This window comes from Chelonoidis abingdonii, chromosome 1 (assembly GCF_003597395.2).
Source record: "Chelonoidis abingdonii isolate Lonesome George chromosome 1, CheloAbing_2.0, whole genome shotgun sequence".
NCBI classification, from domain to species: Eukaryota; Metazoa; Chordata; order Testudines; family Testudinidae; genus Chelonoidis; species Chelonoidis abingdonii.
Window position 1 is genome coordinate 177,944,043 of NC_133769.1, and position 26,120 is coordinate 177,970,162.

Consider the following 26,120-nt stretch of genomic DNA (forward strand, 5'->3'; position numbering starts at 1 on the left):
TTGAAATTTTATCCCGAGGAGGGGATCTTCGTCTGCTCAACACCTGTTACATGAAGACAGGATGAGAAGCCAAACCTGTATAAAGGAGAGACTCAGATTCACGTGTGTGGTAGTTCTGAGCTAAGTTATAAACTTAGAGGAAGTTATTCACCTTGCAGTACCTGAGGCTCTTCAAGATGTGTCCCCCTGTGGGTGCTCCACTCCAGGTGACAGTCCGTCCCGGTGCTCTTGATCAGAGATCTTTGGTAGCAGTGCCTGGTCGGGACGCACGTGCTCAGCTACTGTCTCACGGCGGCATTAGGGTCTGCCTGAGCATGCGTGCCCTGCACCCCCCTTAGTTCCTTCTCTGCCATAGAGTTATCCGATTAGTACTCCAAAGTAGAAGGGAGGAGGGTGGGTAGTGGAGCACCCACAGGGATACAGATCTTGAAAAACCTTAGTTTACTGCAAGGTGAGTAACTTCCTCTTCTTCTTCTTCGAGTGCTGTCCCTCTGGGTGCTCCACTCCAGGTGAATGTGAAGCAGTACCCACTGTGGTTGGTGGGATTTTGGAGTTGCGTAAGGGATACTGTATGGCTGACTATGGCGTCTGCCGTGGTATCCTGTGCGATAGCATAATGTTTGACAAATGTGTGTCAGATGTCCATGTGGCCACCTTGTATATGTCTGTAATATGTACGTTGTGGAGGACGGCAACGGATGTTGACGTTGCTCTAGTAGAATGAGTTCTAACACTGTCTGGTGGTTGAACATTCTGGGTTTGATAGCAGGATCTGATGCAGTCCAAGATCCACTTGGAGAGTCTTTGCTTAGAGATAGCATCAGCCTTTGATCTCTCAGTAGTAGAAACAAATAGCCTAGGGGATTTACAAAATGGTTTAGTTCTGTCAAGATAGAATGCAAGAGCCTGTCGGCTGTCGAGAGTGGTAACGCCGCTTACTGTGGAGTCGTGTGAGACTTGGGATGGAATACAGGTTAGTGTATTGGCTGGTTATGATGGAAGGGAGACACCACCTTAGGGAGGAATTTGGGGTGGGGTCGCATAGTAATCTTGTCTTTAGAGAAAATGGTGTAGGGAGGGTAGGCCATCAGGGCGCTTATTTCACCAACCCTTCTCGTTGATGTTATGGCAACCAAAATGCCACTTTCATGGACATGTGGAGCAGGTATGACATAGCCAGAGGCTCAAAAGGAGGTTTCACGAGACCTTGGAGAACTAGGTTGAGATTCCAGGAGGCTACAGGTAAATGAATCTCAGGGTAGAGATTTTGCAGGCCCACAAAGAAGCGTTTCATAATGGGGTGGACAAAAAGTGAATAGCAGTCTAGAGTGTCATCGACAGTGGTAAGGGCCACGAGGTGTACTCTGATAGAACTGAGCGAAGCCCGTCCTGTTTTAGTTCGAAAAGACGGTCTAAGATGTGAGGGAGGGTTGCAATTTGGGGTATCAGGTATCTGTGGAAGCACCAGATGGAGAAGCGTTTCCACTTTTGCATGTAAGTTTTACGAGTGGAGTTCCTTATATGTGCAGGAGGACGTATTGGACCTGTTCTGAGCAGGCTAATTCATGGGATTGAAACCATGAAGGAACCACGCCGTCAGAGGGTGTTTCTGGAGCTGCGGGTGAAGAAGCTGACCACAGTTTAGGGAGAGGAGATCTGGTCTGTCAGGGAGAGTCCTTGGAGGACGGATGGACATGGATAGCAGGTAAGGATACCATGTCTGTGTGGGCCAAGCTGGGACAATCAGTATGACCCGGACCTTGTCTTCTGTGATCTTGCGTAGAACTTTGTGTATCAGTGGAATCGGTGGAAAAGCATATGAGGGAATTATTCCAAGGAATGAGGAACATATCCCCTAGAGATGTGTTCCCAAGTCCCACTTTGGAGCAAAATAGATGGCATTTGCGGTTTTGGGGAGTGGCAAACAGGTCTATCGATGGAGTGCCCCAGTGGGAAAAGAGCTGTTGGGAGTATCGAGGGATGTAATTCCCATTCATGTTCCTCGGAGAGGTGTCTGTGGTAGTGTTGTGACACACAGACAGGTAGGAAGCGGTGATTTCTATGTGATGTCATATGCACCAATTCCATAGTCGGATGGCTTCTGTGCACAGGGCCTGAGATCGTGCTCCTTCGTGCCTGTTCATATAAAACATACATGCTACATTGTCCATCAGAACTCACCTGGATTTGTTCTTTATGGTGGGAAGAAAGTGAAGGCAAGTGTACCTGACGGCTCTGAACTCTAGAAGATTGATGTGCAGCTGTGTCTGATAGCGACCAGCGGCCCTGTACCTTGGGGTCGACTGGTTGTGCTCCCCAACCTATCAGGAAAGCATCTGTGGTAAGCATGAGTACTGGGGAGTGTGGATGAAAAGGAACACTCATGCACAGGTTCTCTGGTTTTGTCCATCAATGCAGGGAGGCCAATACGTTCGGTGGCGGAGTCAATATTATGCAGAAACCATGTCTGCTGGATTTGGAGTTGGAGTTGAGCCAACGCTGAAGGCATCTCATGTGCAGCCTGGTGTATTTGACCACAAAGGTGGTGGCTGCCATGTGACCAAGAAGCTGTAGGCAGGTCCGGGCCTTTATTCTGGGGCGAACAGAGATTGTGCATATGAGATGCGTAATAGTGAGGAATCTGTTGTGTGGAAGGGAGGCTCTGGTTCAAATTGAGTCTAGGTGAGTTCCAATGAACTCTATCTGCAGTGTAGGTATCAGGGTGGGCTTTTGGGAATTTATTTGCAAGCCTAGACTGTGGAAGAGGCAGATGGTAAAGTTAGTTGCTTTTAATGTCATGTCGTAGGAGCTGGCTTTGATAAGGCAGTTATCTAAGTAGGGAAAACTATAATCCCGTGTCTGTGGAGGTGGGCCACGACTATGGCTAGGGTCTTTGAGAATGCCCTCAGTGCTGTGGAGAGACCGAATGGAAGTACCCTGTATTGAAAATGGTCGTGTCCGAGTGTGAATCACAGGAAGTATCTGTGTGCTGGATGAATGGATATATGGAAATAGGCATCTTATAGGTCAAGGGCTGTAAACCAGTCCCCTTGTTCCAGCACGGGTATTATTGTGCCCAATGTAACCATCTTGAATTTTTTTTACATGTACAAACTTGTTCAGTCGGCATAGGTCTAATATAGGTCTCCATCCCCCACCTTTCTTTTGGGTGAGAAAGTAGCGAGAGTAGAACCCTTTTTCCACGATGTTGTGTCGATAAATGTTCCACTGCACCTAGGTGGAGATGATGAGCCACTTCTGACCCGAGGAGGGGCTCATGACGGGGTCCCTGAAGAGGAATGGGCAAGGGGAAAGGGTAGGCAGGGAAGATAGGAAAGGGATGGAGTAGCTTAACTGAACTATTTGCAGGACCCAGTAGTCCCGTGTGATCTGTTGCTAGACATGGTGGAAAGCCTGGCAGCAGTGCCCAAATGGGCAAATAGGCAGCAGAGTCAAGGGGTGGTCGAGCAGACTCCCGACCAGCACTTAAAAATTGCTTCCCGATGGGTGGAAAGTACAGTAGTTGGTTTTGCCTGCACCTAGGAGGTCAGTTGCGGTTTCTCCCAGTGTCATACGGTCTGGACTGGGGTCGGTGATATTGTTGTGTGCAGGGCCTCTGATAAGGTTGATACCACTGTCTCCTAGGGATGGATGGGTGTATGCCCAAGGTGCGCAAAGTGGCCTGGAGTCTTTCATAGTGTGAAGGACTTTATCGTTTGTGTTTTTTTGGAAAGGAGTTTATCTTTATCAAACAGAAGATCCTCCACTTTGGTCTGCAAATCTCTTTGGGGATACCAGATGCAGACAGCCAGGAAGACCGATGCATCACCACTGCAGTGGCAGTGGTGCGGGCTGCTCTCTCTGCCATGTCCATGGACGCTTGTAGTGCCGTCCTAGACACCAGTTGACCTTCGACAAGGACTGAAGTAAAAAGTCTGCTTTCCTGTCCTCTGGGATATGGAAGGCAAAATCAAAGAGCTTGTTGTAGTTGTCATAGTCATAGCTTGCGAGTAGGGCAGAATAATTTGCACTCCTAAACTGTAGAGTGGAAGAGGGATAAACCTTGCAGCCCAAGAGGTCAAGGTGTTTAAGGTCCTTGTCTTGAGGAGTGGGCTGGTAGTGTGGCTGCTTTGTTCTGTGCGTTGCTGCACCCACCACAAGAGAATTAGGTTGTGGGTGGGAAAATAAGAAATCAACGTCCTTTGCGGGCACGTAGTATTTACGTTCAGCTTTCTTGCATGTTGGTGGGATGGAGGCAGGGGTCTGCCATAGAGTATCAGCTGGTTCTAAGAGGGCTTCGTTTATGGATAGTGCAATTTTTGAGGGTTCAGAGGGTTGGAAGATTGAGGAGTCTATGTTGCATTTCCTGGACCTCCTCCAAAGGAATGTCCTGGCTGAGTACCACTCTTTTGAAAAGTTCCTGGAATTGCTTAAACTCGTCCAATTTTGTGGAGTTGGAGGCGTAAGGGTGTACTCTCCAGCTGATGGCGAGGCAGGAGCCAGTAAATCTGGGAAGGGTTCATAGCCCAACTCTTCAAGAGGGGATTCAGGAGCTCTAGATGTTGATGGAGCTGAGGATATAGGCATAGAACGACCTTGCGGTCTGGTAGAAGGGGCGCAAGGAGGAGCCAGGCATGAATACTGCTGAGGCCAGGACACCGGGTAGGAAAAGTTGGGTCCTGGCCACTGGGGGACGAAGTAGGGAAACTGAGGCTGGTTCTTATGATGCGCCGTGACTTGGGATAGATATGGCTCCGGTGGAGGGGGAGACTCAGATGGGGAGAACTCTGCCTGCTGCTGTATGTTGTTCTCACTCTCCGTGAAAGCAGCCAGGTCAGGTGGCGAGAGCTGCTGTTCAAACAGTGAGTGCTCCGTGTTTAGGAGGGGAGAGTCAGGCTCAGGGGCCACAGAGATATCCTGCTGGTGCAGAAATGGTTTCTGCTCCCTAGGCTGGTGTGCTGCGGAGCATGGAGTGTGAGCAGCAGCCCGCAGTGATTTTTGCTTGGCTTTAGTAGGAGCCGCAGGACATTTGTAAGAGTCCCGCAGGGGGTCTGGATCTACTCCAGGGGGGGTGGCGAGCAGGCTCGGTGTTGATGTTCTTGTCGACAGAGGTGTAACATGCTGCTGGCACTGGGTCCATTGTCGGTGCTGGCAGGACCGGTGCCGAGGAAAGCTACCCGCTGCGGGAAGTCAGATCCCTGCTTTTGCGCCCCATGTGAGTTGCTGCTGAGGTGCTGGGGCATTCAGAGTTGCCTGCTCTCAGCACTGCCTGCACCAAGGGTAAAGACCTTGCGAGAGATCCTTTACCCTTCTGAGTGTCTCTGAGAGGAGACATTAGAGCTTCCTGCCTTTAAGTGTTAGAGGGTGAAGCCGTGCTCCCGGTCAGTTCTGACTTGGCAGGGAAGCATGAGGGAGAGAGTTTACTGCCCTTCTCCATAGGCGGCTGAAGAGCTGTCTCCATGAAAAGCATTTTAGCCGCAAGTCTCTGTCATGGCGAGCTCTAGTTTTTAAGTTAGTACAGTGGAGATACTTCGCAGGAATGTGCGTCTCACCGAGGCATTTGACGCAGAGCGAGTGCCCGTCAGATCGCAGCATAGACTCCTTGCAGGAGCCACATTTCTTAAAGTCTGGAGACCCCAGCATAACGAAAGTATGAGCAGCCAGGGAAGTTTCAACAAGAGACTAACTTGAGGATGCTAAAGGAAAGGCAAAACTGGGAAATGGCTAGCTAACTATTTCTATTTTTCTCTACTTATTTCCTACAGTAACCAGGGAATAGATAAGCACTGCCTCGACTCCCATCTTCAGCTGAGGACAGTTGAGAAAAAACTGAGGGGGGTGCAGGATGTGCACGATCAGGCAGACCCTAACAACAACGTGAGACAGCAGCTGAGCAAGTGCATCCGACCTGGCACTGCTACCGAAGATCTCTGATCAATGGCACCAGGACGTACCATCACCTGGAGTGGAGCACCCACAGGGACAGCACTAAGAAGAGCCGCAAAATCCCGTTGATGGGGTTTGAAAGACTGACTCCTACAGAGCCCTTGTCAGCATTGGGGTAATTTCTGTTAAGTTTATTAGCATACATGTAGGTTTTTATATATTTTCTCTGTAATGCTTTCACCTTAAGAATAAATGAGCTTGCTTACAAAAAGCTGTGTCACAGCCTATAACTGTGGGCATTTAAGTTCTTTACAGCCTCTGAGGAGAAAAGCAAAGGAGATGTGCTGAGGCAGTCTGATTTGCTAGGGAATACACAGTGCAGGCAGGGAACTGTACACCATGAAAATACCCCAGTCAGCAAGAAGAAGTGCGATGCCTGTCTCTGCCCAAGAGAGGTGACAGTTAGGGAGCCAGAAAACCTCAGAGTGGATGTTCTTGGTGGACCAATGGGGGGGAATACAGGTGTAGTTACCTTGAACCGTGACAAACGCTTTGCATTACAAATTATTCTGAATCCCTGAAGTAGTGATGAGCTTTTGGAAAACAAATACCCATCCTACGTCACAATTTGTTCCAATTACTCCCCACAACTAAAGTTTGTCTTATTCCTGTGACCCAGAGAGCAAAGCAAACTCTTGACTTCTTCCAGCCTTAATTTATTTAATGAACTAAAGGATTTCGCTCCATGATTTCATCAGGATCAATTCAATAGTAGTCTCCCTCATCAATTTTGCATGTCAAAAGTCACAAGCACACATTAGGAACTAGTTTGAACCCAAAGGGGGAAGTGGGTTCTTGGCTGCATGGAAGTCTTAGAGTAGCTCAGAGAGACACATAAAACCCCTTTTTGTCACCTGCAATAACACCCTGCTAAAGTGAGAGATTTAATTATATTACTTCATAACGTTTCTGTAAACAGAGATTAGCTCAGTTTAGAATGGTTAGTTTTATTTAAATGAAAATGATTTGTAAACCTGTTAAATTCTTGACACAGTTTCTTCTAATAACTATTTAGGAAGTTTTAACAGTTGGATGAGTTCTACTATCCTGTGCTCTCAGAGCAGTAATACCCTTAACATACAGACAATCCACAAGTCTTCACTAGACCCCTTCAAAATCCCTGCATGTTTAGTTCCTGTTCTAAAAGGAGTGACTTCCATCATCTGAAATTTAAACAGCATGGAACCAAGCATCTATTTCACCAACACGAAGACAGACAAAATGTTAGCTTCCCTGCATGATGTCATCCAGCCCACACCCCACCTCATCCCTTCAGCAGCTTGTTGACTATGACAGTCATGCAAGAGAGATAGGATTTGTTCACAGATTTTAGGGCATGGCAAAAATTAGGATTTGGGAATACTATGTGACACAGGTTGGACCACAGAAATCCCCTTGAGGACTGCCACCTGATCTGTTGAGACTACCTCTAAGCCCACTTTCCCTGCCAGCTTGGGACTTCAGTGCCCTGTCTGGTTTGAGCCAGATACACTAGCCTGCTGCAAACCCAGCCCCAGCCCCTAAACGCTACAGGCTTAACTGAAAACAGCTTAAGAAGTCTTCCTGTCTCCAACACTCAGATGCCCAACTCCCAATGGGGTCCAAACACCAAATAAATCCGTTTTACCCTGTATAAATCTTTTACAGGGTAAACTCAAATTGTTCATCCTCTATAACACTGATAGAGAGATATCCACAGCTGTTTGCCCTCCGCAGGTATTAATACATACTCTGGGTTAATAAAATCACTTTCTACTTATTAATTAAATACAAAAAGTAGGATTTAAGTGGTTCCAAGTGATAACAGACAGAACAAAGTGAATTACCTTGCAAAATAAAACACACACAAGTCTAAGCCTAATCCAGTAAAAACTGAATACAGATAAAATCTCACCCCCAGAGATGTCTCAATAAGCTTCTATCACAGACTGGACGCCTTCCTAGTCTTGGCACAATCCTTTCCCCGGTACAGCCCTTCTTCCAGCTCAGGTAGCAGCCAAGGAATTTTTCATGATTGCAGCCCCCTTTGTTCTGTTCCACCGCTTTATATAGCTGTGGCACAAGGTGGGAATCTTGTGTCTCTCTGGGCCCCCCCCCCCCCACTTCTAAATGGAGAAGCACCAGGTTTAAGACCAATTTCAGTACGAGGTGATATGATCACATGTCCTGTGAAACCCCCAACCCTTCATTTCTCCCAGTCTGACTCACATGAAGGCCTGCAAGCAAACAGAGCCATCCACAGTCAGTTGTCCTGGTCGATGGGAGCCATCAAGATTCCAAACCCCCATTAATGGCCCACACTTTGCATAATTACAATAGGCCCTCAGAGTTCTATTACACATTTCTAGTTTCAAACACAAGTGATATATTTATACAAATAGGATGATCACACTCAGTAGATTATAAGCTTTGTAATAATACTTTGCAAGAGACCTTTTGCATGAAGCATATTCCAGTTACATTATATTCACACTCATCAGCATATTTTTATAAAATCCTACAGAGTGCAACATCACACTGTGGATGGAGTAAAAAAAAAAAAACTGGTTAAGACTGGTATCCTCAGTGTTTAAAAATTAACTTTGATAACAAATCCTGTGAGTGGCCCTTGGGGCTTTGGAGACTACAGATAAAAATCAAGTCTGTCCCAGGCCCAGAATGGCATCTAAAGAAAAGAAGAGTTAGTGAGGGGAAATACCTCTCTGCACGACTCTAAGTCGGATTTCAACTGGCATGAAAACTATGTCAGGTGGGTTCTTGACATCACAGAAGTAAGTGCCGTTGTCCTGGAACTGCACGTTTGCTATGCTGACAGATGCATCTCTCTTGTTAAGGTCTCCAGTCCAACTGATTCTGTTCTTAAATGGTGCGTCCTTCCGAAGGTACACGTTCCCTTGAGAGTAATAGAGGAACTGCAGCCAGGGAGGAGAGCATGCAAGAACATCCACATCAGAACACTGCAAAGCTTACACCCCTCCTTCACTTAGGCCTGGTCTACACTGGGGGGGGGGGCAAGGGGGGCAGGGAGGATGGACCTAAGATACGCAACTTCAGCTACGAGAATACAGTAGCTGAAGTCAACATATCTTGCATCCTCACAGCGCAGGGTCGATTGCCACGGCTCCCCTGTCGACTTTGCTTCCGCCTCTTGCTGAGCTGGAGTTCAGCAGTCGACAGGAGAGCAATTGGGGATCGATTTACTGTGTCTACACTACACGCGATAAATCGATACCCGACAGATCGATCGCAGGTAGTGCAGACGTACCCTAAAATAATCTCTTCAGATCTGCTGGGCCCTTTCCAATACCAATAAGGAGGTAGGAATAGAAATCCCTCCAGAGGCCAGCTACTTCTTGCTTTGCAGATTGTAGCAAGCATGATGTCATTCCACTAATCACACATTCAAGTAGCCACACTATGATTTAGCCTTCAAGCCCACCACAAAGTTGTTTTTAGGCCAAGGAGTCTCAGTCTGGGTGTTGCGATGCTACAGAAGGGTTCACACATAGGTATCACAGGTTACAACCACTGTGTCCTTCTTGTATTGAAAGAAGAGAGGGATTCAACTTTCCAGGTAGATGGGAAATAACCCTGGGGTTTCTTACTGGAAAAAGTTGTGAACCGCTGCCTAAGACAATCCTTACCATAGTAATGCGTTCATACATCACCTAGCAAAGTGAAGCCACAATGCTGATTGAGGCATCTAGATGCTGCTACAATGTAAGATGAGAATTAAATACTTGCATGTTCAGCTATTTAAAGGTTAACATTGTCTATGTGATGGAGGAAGGGGAAGGGAGCTAAGCCTGAAACGGTTTTGGCTGGTGTGTGGCAGTGAAGGGGTTTCCTTCCCTACATTTTTTAGAGTGTTAATTTAAGATGGCAGCTTTTGTTAGTGTAACATGAAATCCGACTATTCAAATATGGAAGACAGATAATTCAGAGATGTTAAATCATTTTAATATTGCTGTTTGAAGTACAAATATGTGCAAAGTAACCAACTTAATAATGATACTAAAATGTCTAAAAACCCAAGGTTTTTAAGTTAAGGTTGCCCAAGCATATCCAGAACCTGGAGATTGACAAAGCGTAATTCTCCGAAAGCCAGGAAATAAGTTAAGTAGCACACTGTACCTGCAATGCAACCTTAGTTCTGTGCCCAGCAGCTAAGAATGGCCACTGGGAATGGTTCACTATGGTTGGTGCCATTTGCAGCTGTGAAGGACTACATAAAGGTGTCATTACTTGTGCTGTACTCAAGATTTCAATCTGCATTTATCTGCCAGCACTCCAGCTGCATTCACTGTGTTAGGTGTAGCTGAGCAGGTAGAAGACAGATGTCTTCTGAGATCGGCCATATCTCATTTCAGCATTCAGTTCTGTAGTTTGTGCCAGCAGAGGTGAATGGGGGTCTTACCATGGGGACTGTCAGAACTCTGGCAACATGCACGATTATAGTCCCCAAGCCCTGGTGAGAAGCAAGTAAAGGCACGATCTCTGAAAAAATCCTCACGCCAAAGGGTGGTAGCTAGTCTGCACGAAACCTTATGTAAAAATAAATGTGTAAAAGCAGCGAAGAGTCCTGTGGCACCTTAGAGCGTAACAGATGTTTTGGAGCATGAGCTTTTGTGGGTGAATACCCACTTCGTCAGATGCATGCACATGCTCCAAAACGTCTGTTAGACTATAAGGTGCCACAGGACTTTTTACTGCTTTTACAGACCCAGACTAACACATCTACCCCTCTGATACTTGACAAATGAATTTGTTAGTCTCTAAGGTGCTACAAGGACTCCTCGTTGTTTTTGCTGATACAGATTAACATGGCTAGCACTCTGAAACCTGTCACCATGAAAGTGGGGATTAAGTTGACCTAACTGTCACACACGGAGTGAAATTTTTCACAGCATCAAGCAACGTATATAGGTCAATCAAATTTTTAGGTGTGGACCAAGCCTAACGGTATGTCTGCACTGCAGCTGGGTGCAAGCCCCCTAGCCCAGGTAACACAGACTCTCAGTTCCAGGGCTCAAGCTAGTGTGCTAGAAATAGCTGTGTGGATGTTGCGGCTCACCCGCTCAAGCCCACCTGACCGCTTAGGCTTCAGTTCAGGTGGCTCACTCAAGTCTCTGCCAGAGCCACAATGTCCATAAAACTACTTTCAGTATGCTAGCTCATGCCCCACTAGCTCATTCAATGAGCTGGGGGGCTCATTCCCAGCTGTAGTATAAACATACCTTAACCCATCTGCAGAAGATATCACCACCTGGGCCTTTTCCAAACCAAGCTACATGGCAGCAAGAAAAGAACCAATGTTAAACACAGGATGGACATTTTGTGCAAGCATTTGGTGACATTTCAAGCTAAGCTATAAACAAAAGTTTATGTGAAGGATGGGTAAAGGAGCAGTAACATGGAGTAGGACCTGCCCTACAATCGTATTTGAAAAACAAAACTGACCCCAACTAGTTCTCTCTTAAACATACCCAAGATTTCCCCCCCAGCCCTGCCCCAAACAATAGGGTCAACCCAGACAAAGGGCTCTTACTGATATAGGGGTTGTTGCTCCCTCTGGTTGGACGCTCCAGGAGACGGACGTTGCACAGCTGATCACCTCCGAGGATGAAAATGTGCATGGAAGTCTTGCTTCCGTCCCATTCTCCACAAACAGCTCCTCTGGCGTCTTCATATCAACTGCTGATACTTTGACTGCTTGGGGGCAGGGAAAAGGAAAAATGAAAAAGTCAAGAGCTGTCTTCAAGGACCAGCAAAAAACGAGCAACATGGGATGAACTGGCACCACCTCAAGTACTACACACGAGAACCAAGAAGGCAGCATCACCCCTATGGTGATGGGTTGTGCAGATTTCACATCAAGTATATAGCATGGACACATTGGCTGGATCCTGCTCCCCCTTTCTTGTGGCTTTTGCTATGGGGTGTTCCATGCCAACAGATGCTTCCCCTAGTGGAGCTGGTGGGAGACAATGTTATAGTACAAATCTCCCTCGTATTTAGTGCTCCAACTTCCACTGGCAATTTTTTGAAAAGTTAACCTTGAGAAAGGTTTTGGGCCTGCTGCTAATCAGTTTCCTGCTTGATTCACATTTTCTCCTCCCCACAGCACTCTCAATCTCTGCTGCAACTGATACAAATTCAACTCCGCTCATGATGAAGCAGGGAAAAACAAACTAAATGAACAAAAAAAACCACTAACCTTTTGGCTAAGTGCACTACCTAATTCAGGGGTAGGCAAACTTTCTGGCCTGAGGGCCACATCGGGGTTCCAAAAGTGTAGGGAAGGCTGTGCCTCCCCAAACAGCCTGGCCCCTGCCCCCTATCTGTCCCCTTCAGAACACCTGACCAATCCAACCCTCCTGCTCCTTGTCCCCTGACCTCCACCTCCCAGGGTCCCCTGCCCCTAACCACCCCCCCCTCAGGACTCCAACCCTCATCTAACCCCCCCTGCTACCTGTCCCACCTGCCCTGACCCCTATCCACATCCCTGCCCCTTGACAAGCCCCCATGGGACTTCTGCACCTATCCAACCACCCCCTGCTCCCCACCCCCGATCATCCCCACCCCCAAACCGCCGCCCCATCCAACCACCTCCTGCGCCTTGTCCCCTAAACTGCCCCCCTGGACACACTGTCCCTTATCCAGCCCTGCCGTTCCCTTTCCATGCTGCTGAGAGCTGCATGTCTGGCAGCTGCGCCCCCCGGCCAGAGCGAGACATGCAACCATGATGCCCAGTAGGAGCTTGCAGCCCCACTGCCAAGAGAGCTGGCAGCACAGCGAGCTGAGGCTGCAGGGGAGGGTCTGGGGGCTAGCATCCCTGGCTGCGAGCTGAAGAGCCGGGCAGGATGGTCCCGCGGGCCATAGTTTGCCCACCTCTGACCTAACTCTATAAAGACGTAATGTTACTATTCCCTGGCTCACTTCAGCAGGAATCCTAAATAAATCATCAATGAAATACATATGAATTGTTTGACTTACAACATTACCAAAGCTATTAACTCCTACACCATTTCAGGTGAAGGATCTGTTTAACAAGATTTTTTGTTACTGAGCCTGCGATAGAGGTGCACAGCCAGTCATACAGACTGGACTCTGTGTCACCCCATCCTTCTCCTCATTTCCAAAAAGAGTGAGCTTCAAAGTATTACACAACAGAGAAGTAGTTAACAGCGACTCCGGCGTGTGTTATTGCCATAGATCCGAATTTAATCGGAAAGGAAGTTGGATCACCTCAAACAGCATGCTTGGAAAACAGCCTATAAATGTCAGTTCTATTAAAGACAGATTATAATGTTTTAAACTGAGGCAACCTCCAGACACTTAGCTACCATGGTGATGAATTGTGGTTTAAATAGGGACAGCCAGAACAACCTGGGGCAGTAAGTCTACTGCATGTATTCAGAGTGAAAGCGAGTCCTGAAGACTGCACATGGCTCAGAGTAAGTTCATCTTCGGTAGAAGTTAGTCTGTAGAGAGCTCTGGAAGTGCTAATTATTTTTCTCCTACAGAACAACCTTGTTTAAGAGGCCAGGGGAGGCAGGGCATTACCGACTGCCTTATCACAACCCTTGTATCAAACAAACAGAACAGCACAGAAACAGTGCTCTAAGGGAGGTGGATTTTCAACAAGAGGTTGCTTCAGAGCTTCCCTTCTGCCCTACATATAATCTAACTATAGGCCAAGAAATAGTCCTTTCCTTGGGTACCTACTACCAAATGTTTATTCTGAACACACAAGAGATCTTCTTGAAATTCAGTGAAGTGAATACATAGCTGCAGTGCTGTATGTAGTTTTTTCTGCTAATGGAGCAGATATTAGGATAACAGAAAACAAACCATTGTTCCAAGTCCAAACCACAGAACAAATCTCCCTTTCAGGCAAAGAGCAAGCAAGATGCCCTCAACATTAGTGTAGGAAGGTGTAAGCACTGACCTGTTTATTCCAAGAAGCCACTGTTGTCCATAAAGAGCCCACAGAAGCGTGGTGAAGAAAAGCCTCATCTCCCTCTTTCAGCCCACACTTACAAAGCAGGAGTTTTACTATCGGAGGAATCTGTTGTACACCTGAACATTAATAATCTTTCACTCTTGGAACAGAAGCCAGGTTTCCCCAATTAGTTCCTAAGTGGACTTTGTCTCCTCAGGTCCAAACTAAGATTCCCAGTTGACCACAATCACAAAGCCACCCCATAATGGATAGTTTAGTCTCACTAGCCACAGACCCTGATGCTTTGATAGAACAATCTTAAGGTCAGGAGGATGTAGTAACCCCCGAATTACATAACAGCCAGCCGGCATTAGAGCATACAATACAGCATAGTCTCAGAGTTGTAACCTCACTGAAGATCAGATATTACAGACTTGAACCATGCAGCAACATAACTGCATTCATCTCAGGAACAAAGACAGCTCCCGTTTATAGTCTCCCAATGACAGGCTCGTCTCTAAACCACACCCCCTTGGAGATTATGCTCACTCGCAGCCAGAACAATGCGCTACAGCTCCCCGATAACCCTAGTCTACAAGCAATTCTATCATTATGAAGTGGTATAAAGACTCTTCCACTGTTGCAGGATGAAGCAGTTACTGAAATAACAAAGAACTGCAATCTTTGTCTCAGCTCCTGATTATTCTTAATTCCAGGTGTAAACTTGAAATTGCTTTTGTACACTAAGCTGTTTGTCTAACTGTTTACCAGATGACTACTCTGTGACCACACAGGGATTCACTGTCTAGTGCTTCTTCAAATGTTTAGCTTTATATTAAATTTATCACAAAAAAATTGTAATACCTCTGTTAGTGAGTTAGATATATGTTCTTACTGAAGAGCTCTCTTTTTGTTTAAGGTTGCCATGGCAACAAAACTCTATCAAACTTGAAGGAATCCAATTTAGGTAGCTTAAGAATTTATTAGATCTTTAAAAAATTACTATAAACTATCTAACTGATCTATTTTATATAGACTTTGAATTACTGAGTATCTTAAAGGAGACAAAGGCAGGGCCGGCTCCAGGCACCAGGTTAGATGGGAAATAACCCTGGGGTTTCTTACTGGAAAAAGTTGTGAACCGCTGCCTAAGACAATCCTTACCATAGTAATGTGTTCATACACCACCTAGCACAGTGCTGATTGAGGTACCTAGATGCTGCTACAATGCAAGATGAGTATTAAATACTTGCATGTTTAGCTATGTGAAGGTCAACATTGTCTATGTGATGGAGGAAGGGGAAGGGAGCTAAGCCTGAACGGTTTGGGCTGGTGTGTGGCAGTGAAGGGATTTCCTTCCCTACATTTTTTAAAAAGAGTTAATTTAAGATGGCAGGTTTTGTTAGTGTAACATGAAATCTGACTATTCAAGTATGGAAGACAGATAATGCAGCTGTCTGAACATCTCTGAATTAAAATATGAATTAAAGTACAAATATGTGCAAAGTAGCCAACCTAACTATGATACTAAATGCCTAAAAACTAAGAGTTAAGGTTGCCCATGCATTTCCAGAACCTGGAAATTGACTAAATTCTCCAAAAACCAGGAAATAAGTAGCACACTGCACCTGCAATGCAACCTTAGTTTTTTGTTTTATATCTAATAATTGCCACTGGGAATTTTTCACTATGGTTGGTGCCATTAGCAGACATGAAGGACTACATAAAAGGTGTCATTACTTGTGCTCTACTCAAGATTTGAATCTGCATTTATCTGCCAGCACTCCAGCTGCATTCACTGTGTTAGGTGTAGCTGAGCAAGTAGAAGACATCTTCCTTCTGCGATCAGGCATACCTCATTTCAGCATTCACTTGTGTAGTTTGTGCCAGCAGAGGTGCACAGGGGTCTTGCCATGGGGACTGTCAGAACTCTGGCAATATGCATGATTATAGTCCCCAAGGCCTGGCGAGAGGTATGTGAAGGCACCATCTCTGACAAAGTCCTCAGGCCAAAGGGTGGTAGCAAGTCTGGCGTAATCTGTGTAGAATCAGCAGATCCTGTATGCTATGCCTGCTCTAAATTAGACATCTACAGTAGCAAAGAGAAGGTGTTAGACTTAGCCCTGCAGTGATCATGTGTTCTATAGCATCTGTTAGGCCCAGTACAGGGCTAGTCTGTGTGTATTCGGGCATTGCTCAAGGAGAGTAGAGACGGGACTACGTTGCCGGGATAGTAAACACCTGATTCTTCATTTCTAGGTTTTCAGAAGTTTAAGTTTAGCAATGCTCCACATTCTGGAAGGGCACAAGACACCACAGGAAACTTTAACTGTGTTACTCAAGTTTAGGGAATTTTTTAAATTTTTTTTAAATAAATAATTTTTCAACATTCCCATCTAGCATAGCTCAGCATTCCCCTTCCACTGCTTCTGGTCCTGGGCAAGATTATCACAAAATGCACTGGCTGCATGCATGCCATTTCACTGCCCCTGCATCATCAGTCCTGCTTCTCCAGGACAGGCCACCTCACCATGAAGTGGCAGGTGTCAGCATAGCAGCTGCAAGTTGAGGATCCGGAAAGAGGAGGCAGGAACAGTGGTGGAACTAACATGGAGTCTGTGGGGGAAGACAGGAGAGCATATGTGTAGGGGAATTTGGGGAGGGAGATGAACCTGACCAACATCCCCCGCTGTATAGCTCTGACCCTTCCTTTCCTTGCACTGCTCCAACACCCCTCATATTGCCCCCCCTTCTGCCACCACTGCTCTGACACTGCTCCAACATTGATTCCATCACATCCATTGCCAACCACCCCCACAAACCCTAGGCTCCAAGCCCCCTAGGCACTCCCACAAATACCGCTTCAAATGCAAACACACCCTCAAGCTGCTTCACTTGTACCCTTGCACTCCACACCCCTGGTAAGCTTGCAGAGGCCACAAGGCGGGGGAGGGAAGATGGTGAGGATGTGAAGAGTGCATGTACCAGATGGAGGCAGAAAAGTGGTGATGCAGTCCCTACTCACATGCACTGCACATGCTCATTCCCTGTTCCCAATCCCAGACCACGTCTATCCCCTATTTGTTGAGAGATGATAGAAAGCCTCTTTAGGAAACCCAGTTCTTCAAAGCTCTAGTCAAACTGGGTTTTCATGTTTTGTGCCTGAATTCTTTACATCAATAAGGTTTGCTGTCCAGGATGTGCTGGCCCAGTGCACAGCTCCAAGGCACAAATGACGACACAGGGGTAGAGCCCTCACTTTGTAACCTTCCAAACCCAATGCACTCCTCCAACTGCTCCAGCGCTTTCTCCCTGCTCTGACTTTCCTTGTTACGTAACTGGGCACCTTTTTGAGGCACTCTAAAAATTTAGAGGATGTACTACAAGTGCTACAGCAGCACACTACGGCAAGGCCACTGTAGCACACACACTTGCTACAATGACTGAAGGGGTTTTTCTGTCACTGTAATAAATCCACCCCTCAATTGGCAGTAGCTAGACCTGCCAGCTACTACAGGGGGTATTAACAACAAGGAGTCCTTGTGGCACCTTAGAGACTAACAAATTTATCTGGGCATAAGCTTTCATGAGCTAAAACCCACTTCATCAGATGCATGGAGTGAAAAATACAGTAAGCTATATAAAGAAGAAAAGTAACAGAATGCCACTAGCCATCACCTACAGCCTCTAACCAAAACCTCTCCAGTACATTAAGGATCTACAACCTATCCTGAAGGATGAGCCTTCACTCTCACAGACCTTGGGAGACAGGCCAGTCCTCGCTTACAGACCCCCAACCTGAAGCAAAATACTCACCAGCAACTACACACCACACAATAAACATTTACCCAGGAACCCAACCCTGCAACAAACCATGTTGCCAACTCTAGGACCTAACCACAGCCGCCACACCATCAGGGGCTTGTTCACCTGCACATCTACCAATGTGATATGTGCAATCATGTGCCAGCAAAGCCCCTCTGCCATGTACATTGGTCAAACCAGATACTCTCTATGCAAAAGAATAAATGGACACCAATCAGACGTCAAGAATTGTAACATTCAAAAACTAGTGGGAGAGCACTTCAATCTCCCTGGACACTCAACAACAGACTTAAAAGTGGCAATTCAACAACAAAAAACTTAAAAACAGACTTCAACAAGAAACTGCAGAACTGGAATTAATCTGAAAACTGGACACAATCAAATTAGGCCTGAAAAAAGACTGGGAGTAGATGGGTCACTACAAAAAGTAGTTTTCCCTCTGCTGATACTCATACCTCCTTGTCAACTGTTGGAAATGGGCGACATCCACCTTGATTGCATTAGCCTCGTTAGCACTACAAAATGACTTTTCCCATTCTTGATATTCACCCTTTCTTGTCAATTGTTGATACTAGGCCACTTCCACCTTAATTGAATTGGCCTTGTTAGGACTGACCACCCCCTTACCTCCCCCACCACACACACGGTAAGGCAACTCCCATCTTTGTATGTGCTGTAATATTTATATTGCTTACTGTATTTTTCACTCTGTGCATCTGATGAAGTGGGTTCGAGCCCACGAAAGCTTATGCCCAAATAAATTTGTTAGTCTCTAAGATGCCACAAGGACTCCTCATTGTTTTTGCTGATACAGAATAACACGGCTACCACTCTGAAATCTGTCTCCATGCAAGTGGGATTAAGTTGACCTGTCACACAGGGAGTGAAATTTTTCACAGAACCAAGCAACGTATCTAGGTCAATCAAATTTTTAGGTGTAGACCAAGCCTAACTGTAAGTCTACACTGCAGCTGGAAGCAAGCCCCCTAGCCCAGGTAGACACAGACTCATAGTACCAGGGCTCATGCCAGTGTGCTAGAAATAGCTGTGTGGATGTTGCGGCTCACCCCTCAAGCCCACCTGACCGCTTAGGCTTCAGTTCAGGCGGCTCGCCCAAGTCTCTGCCAGAGCCACAACATCCATAAAACTACTTTTCGTATGCTAGATCATGCCCCACTAGCACAAGTCTACCAAGGCGGGGAGGCTCATTCCCAGCTGCAGTATTAACATACCTTAACCCGTCTGCAGAAGATATCACCACTTGGTCCTTTTCCAAACCAAGCTACATGGCAGCAAGAAGAGAACCAATGTTAAACACAGGATGGACATTTTGTACAAGCATTTGGTGACATTTCAAGCTAAGCTAAAAACAAAATTTATGTGAAGGATGGGTGAAGGAGCAGCAACATGGAGTGGGACCTGCCCTACAATCATACCTGAAAAAACAAATCTGACCCCAACTAGTTCTCTCTTAAACATACCCAAAATCCGCCCCCCCACCCCCCAACGCTGCCCCAAACAGCAGGATCAACCCAGACAAAGGGCTCTTACTGATATAGGGGTTGTTGCTCCCTCTGGTTGGAAGCTCCAGGAGACGGACGCTGCGCTGCTGATCGCATCTCGGGATGAAAATGTGCATGGAAGTCTTGCTTCTGTCCCATTTTCCACAAAGAGCTCCTCTGGCGTCTTCACATCAAGTGCTGATACTCTGACTGTTTGGGGTTGGGGAAGAGAAAAAGGAAAAATGAAAGTCAAGAGCGGTCTTCAGGGACCAGCAAAGAACAAGCAACATGGGATGAACTGGCACCACCTAAAGAATTACACAAGAGAACCAAGGCGGCAGCATCACCCCTATGGTGATGGATTGTGCAGATTTCACATCAAGTTTATAGCATGGACACATTGGCTGGATCCTGCTTCCCCTTTCTTGTGGCTTTTGCTATGGGGTGTTCCATGCCAACAGATGCTTCCTGTAGTGCAGCTGGTGGGAGACAATGTTTAGTACAAAACTCCCTCGTATTTAGTGCTTCAACTTCCACTGGCAGTTTGAGAAGTTAACCTTGAGAAAGGTTTTGGGCCTGCTGCTAATCCGTTTCCAGCTTCATTCACTTGTGTTCTCCCCACCACACTCTGAATCTCTGCTGAAACTGGAACAACACACCAAATTCAACTCCACTCATGATGAAGCGGGGAGGGGGTGCGCACACACACACTAACCTTTTGGCTAAGTGCACACCTAATTCAGAGGGGCAAACTTTTTGGGGAGGCACACACTTCCCAGATGGGGGCAGGGGCATGACTATCTCCGACTGCCCCACTCAGAACCCGTGTACTCATCCAACCTCCCTGCCCTCTGACTGCCCTGACCCCTATCCACATCCCTGCCCCGATAGGCCCCCCGAGACTTCCACATCTATCCAACCGCCCCCTGCTTCCTGTCCCGATCGCCCCCACCCCATCCAACTGCCCCCTGTTCCCTGTCCCCTAGCCTGCCTCCCAAGCCCCCTGTCCTTTATCCAATCCCTCTGCTCCCCACCCCCTTACCATGCCTCTCAAAGCACCACATCTGGCAGCTGGGCCCCCCTACTGGAGCCAGGGGAGGGGCCAGGGGCTAGCCTCCCCAGCTGGGAGCTCAAGGGCCTGGCAGGACGGTCTCAATGTGGCCCACAGGCTGCAGTTTGCCACCTCTGACCTAATTCTATAAGGCATAATGTTACCATTCCCTGGCTCACTTCAGCAGGAGTCCTAAATAAATCATCAATGAAATACATATGAATTGTTTGACTTACAACATTATCAAAGCTATTAACTCCTACAGCATTTCAGGTGAAGGATCTGTTTAACAAGATTTCTTGTTACTGAGCCTGTGATAGAGGTGCACAGCCAGTCACACAGACTGGACTCTGTGTCACCCCATCCATCTCCTCACATCCAAAAGAGTGAGCTTCAGAGTATTACACAACGGAGAAGTTGATAACAGCGACTCCAGTGTGTATTATTGCCATTAGATCTGAATTTAACCTGAGAGGAAGTTGGATCACCTCACATAGCAGACGTGGAGAACAGCCTATAAATGTCAGTTCTATTAAAGACTGATTATAATATTTTAAACTGGAGGCAGCCTCCAAACACTTAGCTACCATGGTGATGAGTTGTGGTTCAAATACATATAGTCAAAACAACCTGGGGCTGTAAGTCTGCTGCATGTATTCAGAGTGAAAGCGAGCCCTGAAGACTGCATATGGCTCAGAGTAAGTTCGACTTCTGTAGAAGTTAGTCTTTTCAAGCTGATTGCTTTGTCATCCAAACCAAGCACATAGCTACAATTAACCAAGAGATATTCCACCACTTGTCCGCAGCTGAGGCCTTATCTATGCGAGGCATTTTCAGAAGTTCTCCCACCATGGGGTTGCAGCAGTGCTAGGTCACTGATTGGGGAATTTTGGTGTACAATTAAGATATTCATTGTCTAGAAGACAAGCATGAGACCTACTTTGTCAGGTACCATACCCTGGATATGGTAAGGAAAAGTCATTTTACTTCATAACCACCACAACCTTAGGGCAGACCAGAAAGCAAAAACCTGCATCTGTCACTACAAGTTTCTCAAGTACCACTCCTAGTGACCACTGCCTCACTGACTGCACCATAAATTCTCAGCATTCTACAAAAAATGCCTGACACACAGACTCTGTCCTGGGGCATCCTGAAAACACAAATGCATCAGATTTTAGAAACTACAGTACGAGTGACAAGGGATGGATCACTTGATTATTACCCGTTCTGTTCATTCCCTCTGAAGCACCTGGCATTGGCCACTGTCAGAAGACAGGACACTGGGCTAGATGGACCTTGGACTGACCCAGCAGAGCCGTTGTTATTAGCCTAATGCTTACTAATAAAGAAAGCATTAAAAGTAGTTTCTCTTGCATGTCCCTTTAATATCACACAATTGTCTCTGAGTGACTGGACACTTAGAAATGCCTATGAAACAGCTACAGGTCTGGAGGGGGGTTGGCAGGATAGCCTATACCCAGCTGTAGCCTCCTTCCAGACCAGGTTACGTTGCTAACCTTACAGCTGCCCCTTTACTCTGTTCCCAGTGGTGTAATTCAATTCAGACCCCAGGATTGGGTGCCCCATTTCCAAAGCAGCTGCGACAACACAGAATTTGGTTCTTGGCAGAACCCCCAATGCTTTATCCCCTTCTTCCAGCTGGAAACCACCAGTCCAATTCCTACAGATAATGGGGCCCCCGTTTAGACAGCACAGCCTGGGGGACCAGGCTCCTCAAGGGTTTGCTGCTTCTGCTGCCGTCGCCGCCCACAGGTCCAGGGGTGGGATATCGTCCAAGGCCGCAAGCGATACGTACGTTTTAACACAACAACCCCTCCTTGGAGAGCGTTTAAATCTAGTCACTGCAGCCAACTCCAGGCAGCCGGGAGCAGGGGTGGGGCGGGCAGGGGAGAGTCTGTTTTCCCCATAGCACCTGCATGTTGAGGAGCTGGAAAGAGGAGGCAAGAACAGTGGAGGAACTAGCACGGAGTGTGTGGGGGAGACAGGAGAGCACGTGGGCAGGGGAATTTGGGGATGCAGATGAAGCTGACCAACATCCCCCGCTGTACAGCTCTGACCCCTCCTTTCCCTGCACTGCTCCAACGCCCCTCACACTGCCCCACGGGCGCCGCGCCCAGCAGCCCCCGAGAACAGAGCTTTGAGGGGCTCCAGGCTCCAGCCCAGGTGCTGCCCCGCTCAGGGCTCCCCGGTCACCGCGCCCCCCCCGGGAGCCATCAGCCCCTCCCCGCTGCCCCGCGCACTCACAGAAGCCCAGAGCGGCTGCGGCCGCCGCCAGCATCAGCGCCGGGGCCCGGCCGGGAGCCACCGCCACCCCGCGTGCCGCCCGCTTTCCATTATTCCTGCTGCCGGCCTTCCCGTGCCCCCATTGTCCCGGCCCCCGGCGCAGCACCGCCCCTTAGGGCCGGGCGGTGGGCGGGGAAAGGGGCTCCCGCCAGCTGATGGGACGGAGGAGCCGTCAATCGCGCACACCTCCCGCGTCCCGCTCTCCGTCCCCCTCTGGCTCCGCCCCATGAGTCCAGTGTGGGTACGTGATTGGCGAGTTGGTTTGTCACTCACTAGAAGAGCGCCCTACCAGAAAGGGTAGGCGAATTGCCTTGGCCCCGCCCTTCCGGAACACGTGACACTGGGGGGGGGGCTCTGAGGGAGGATGCCAAGCGGTGCTGCTCCCTTGCTGGACCCGTTCCTGGCGGACTGTGGCGTATGGCGGCCCGGGCATTACCCGTGTGATGGGCTGCTCCGCACCCGGCCCTAGTGCCTGAGCCACCTCAGGGCAGGGTGACCAGAGAGCAAGTGTAAAAAAACGGGGACAGTGGATGGGGGTAACAGGTCTGTACATAAAACAAACCCCCAAATGTCAGGACTGCCCCCAATAAAATCAGGACATTTGCTCACCCTACCTCCGTGGGCCAACCCCTCAGCTTCCTGGGGCAAGCCACCGGTGCTGCCCACACTTAATGGGTGTGGTTCTTAAAGCCCCAATTTCTGGAGTCATGTGATTATACAAGCATTTTTAATGCTTCTAGCCCTCACTGTTGCTGAGAAGACATTATGGGCTCAAAATACAGAGGACAAATACCATTCTTCACATTTATTTTAACAATCTAATTACTTTTTATGTTAGCCTCAGGCTGAGCAATACTGCCCCAGTGCATACACGCCCCGCTGTATAGCAGTCTCTGCCATTTCCACACATCCTGCTGCACTCCAGCCTGCACCACACTGAATAGGCGCCTTCAGGTTTTAGTGTTATTCCTTATTTAAGTCATAAAACAGTAACAAATTAGTAGCAGGTCATGAACTGTCAGGATGAAGGAATACTAGCTCTTCATATACGCTTGTACCCTCCCTAGGAAACTGCAGAGCAGCCATAGTGCTACCTTAGTAGCCTGGCTTGTTTTCACAGATAACAGCTTCTTCACTGGAGAGAGCAACTATCAGACCATATAGTTTTCCTGATGATCACACAAATGAGAGTTCTGTTTGGGTTGGGTGAACTCTGGACCTGGTTTAGGTGTATATTGATAAGATACAAGAGTATAACATTTTGCTCAATTTCGTGAGGCAAGAGCCTGACAGGTATTGGGAAAGAGGATAGAATTATGTTTTCAGGTGGGATTAGTTTTTGATTATTGGCATCACTACAGGGCAGAATCAAGTTTATTTGGATGCTTTAACTGTGCATTTCCAAAACTTTGTTTACGTTTCTCTTAAGTTTAACCTTAGTTCTAGGATTTATAATGCATATTTTAAGAATAGATACCTTTGTAAAGTTTTTCATCCTAAATTACTTAGTATACTCTCAATTTTATCTCAGTGTTAATGTAATTTTTATCTGGGAATACTGATTAGCAGGAAAGTGTTCCAGTGCTGCTCTGTGGTCACAAGTCAGTTAGTTTTTAAGCTTGCAGAATTGAAGATGGTGTGTTCCAGCAGGTGTGGCAGCTGGGAAGGTTAGTCCCCAGTCTTCACTCCCATCTAATAACATAGGTTGGATTATGCTCTCAGATAATACTAGTAGTAGGATTGATGGATTAGGAAAAAAGAAGTTCTCTGAGGCTGAAGGAACAAAATTGACACTGTGTAGAATCAAGCACGTGGATTTATTACACACAGCGCTGGCCGAGTGTCACTTTGCTTATTAGGCTCCAAGACACAGCCAAGCAATTGATTACAATAGATTATATAGAATTTGCATGGGTGGAGGGAAGTGATGGGGTGGGCAGTTCTGAGCCCCTGGATAGGTCTAGCAGCAAGACAAGATAAGCACAGTAAATCAGTAGTCTAAAAGATTACATAATGGCTCCACCCAAGGTTTCAGGTTAACATATAACATACTATTAGTACACAGGTGTTTTCAATTAAACAATGTATAAAGTGTATAATTATAAAATACATAATGTTGAATTCTGATTTGGGGTCCATAAGAATGAGGTAGCTCTTCTGGTTGTCCAACAGGTATATTCCTGGGGGTTAAAGCAAAAGGACATTGAAAAGTACATGGCAATAGAAATTGTTTTTCAGGTTGCCCCATTGTGTGTCTAAAGGCTAACACTGGCATCTGGGAGGGAGGGGGTGCACCAATTAGAAGGGAGGATGTCATATCTCCTACTGACATGCTTGAGCCTCTCAATGAACTCAAGGTTGGTATGTGGGGAGGGTATTGGTTATCTTTTCCTGCAGAAGGAGTGGACATAGAGGCTACTTTCAATACTTTGGTATGTCTGTAGATTCTGATAAAGACACCAATTACTGCTCCCCAGCTGGAGTTTTGCTGACCATGCTTATCTCAGTAAAAAGCAAGATAGTCTCTTGTTTGTTCAGCTTCTTTTAGATAATATTGTTCTCAGTGGGCTCGGCCCCCCGCTCAAACCAAGCTTTGGGTCTGTGTAAAAAGTTGCTGACAGGGTCTGTAATCAGGGATATACAAACACAGCAATTTAATTTTGGCCCTTCAGAGGCTTTTTCTTATAATGCTTCCATTTCCTAGTTTGATTTTCCTCTATGCATTTGAGTAAGGGTAGTTCAGTGTATTTTCCCATTTCTTTCAACAAAGTTGAATTATTTTGGTTGGCATAGCTTTTTCTCCTAAAGATCATTGTCTTTGCCTAGTTGACCTGCACAGCCTATGTTTTGAAGCAGGTTTATAGTAAATATTGGTTCTTTTGCAGACTTGGGGGTAGTTTCATTGAAGATTTAGATTACGAGATTACTGCAGTCAAGGCACTAGGCTGCTGTTATATACACTGAAGAGGAAGATATGGTTACATCCCACTTTTATTCCCATCTTTCTTGAAAATCTGTTGCTGGGGGGGAGGGCTGCATTCTATTTAATATTTAAATAGCTGAAGCACAAATTTAACCATGTTGTATGTTGTTCCACTCTGTAGCAGTTTTAAAATTCATTGCTGGGTGCATCTTGCATCAAACATGTTTTTAAAGTTTATCAGACAGGAAAATGACCTCCCCTGTCTTCTAGGGAGGCCCTGCATTCCCATGAAGTTAAGGAAGCAGTTGAGGGCCTGGTCTACACTACACATTTAAACCGAATTTAGTAGCGTTAAACTGATTTAACCCTGCACCCATCCACACAACGAGGCCATTTATATTGATATAAAAGGCTCTTTAAACCAGTTTCTGTACTCCTCTCCAACGAGAGGAGTAGCACTGAAATCGGTATTGCCATGTCGGCTTAGGGTTAGTGTGGCCGCAAATCGATGGTATTGGCCTCCGGGCGGTATCCCACAGTACACCACTGTGACTGCTCTGGAAAGCAATCTGAACTCAGATGCACTGGCCAGGTAGATAGGAAAAGCCCCGCAAACTTTTG

At 46.8% G+C, this 26,120-nt stretch overlaps 1 protein-coding gene across 10 annotated transcripts in view; it reads right to left on the minus strand.

Annotated features, from left to right (window-relative positions):
* The window catches only part of MPZL1 (myelin protein zero like 1), a 78,952-nt gene extending 56,333 nt beyond the window's left edge, over positions 1–22,619 (minus strand). For 5 of the 10 annotated variants that reach the window (XM_032777423.2, XM_075072876.1, XM_032777426.2 and 2 more), the window contains exons 1-4: positions 22,538–22,619; positions 19,268–19,428; positions 11,495–11,655; positions 8,645–8,858 (exon numbers count right to left, since the gene is read on the minus strand). In XM_032777423.2, the coding sequence (XP_032633314.1) occupies positions 8,645–8,858; positions 11,495–11,655; positions 19,268–19,355 (463 nt within the window). In that variant the 5' untranslated portion in view covers positions 19,356–19,428; positions 22,538–22,619. Of the gene's footprint in view, positions 1–8,644; positions 8,859–11,494; positions 11,656–19,267; positions 19,429–22,537 lie in introns of those variants that run through there. The other 5 variants (XM_075072867.1, XM_032777424.2, XM_032777428.2 and 2 more) reach the window with 5 other exon arrangements.
* Between the last annotated feature and the right edge of the window lie 3,501 nt (positions 22,620–26,120).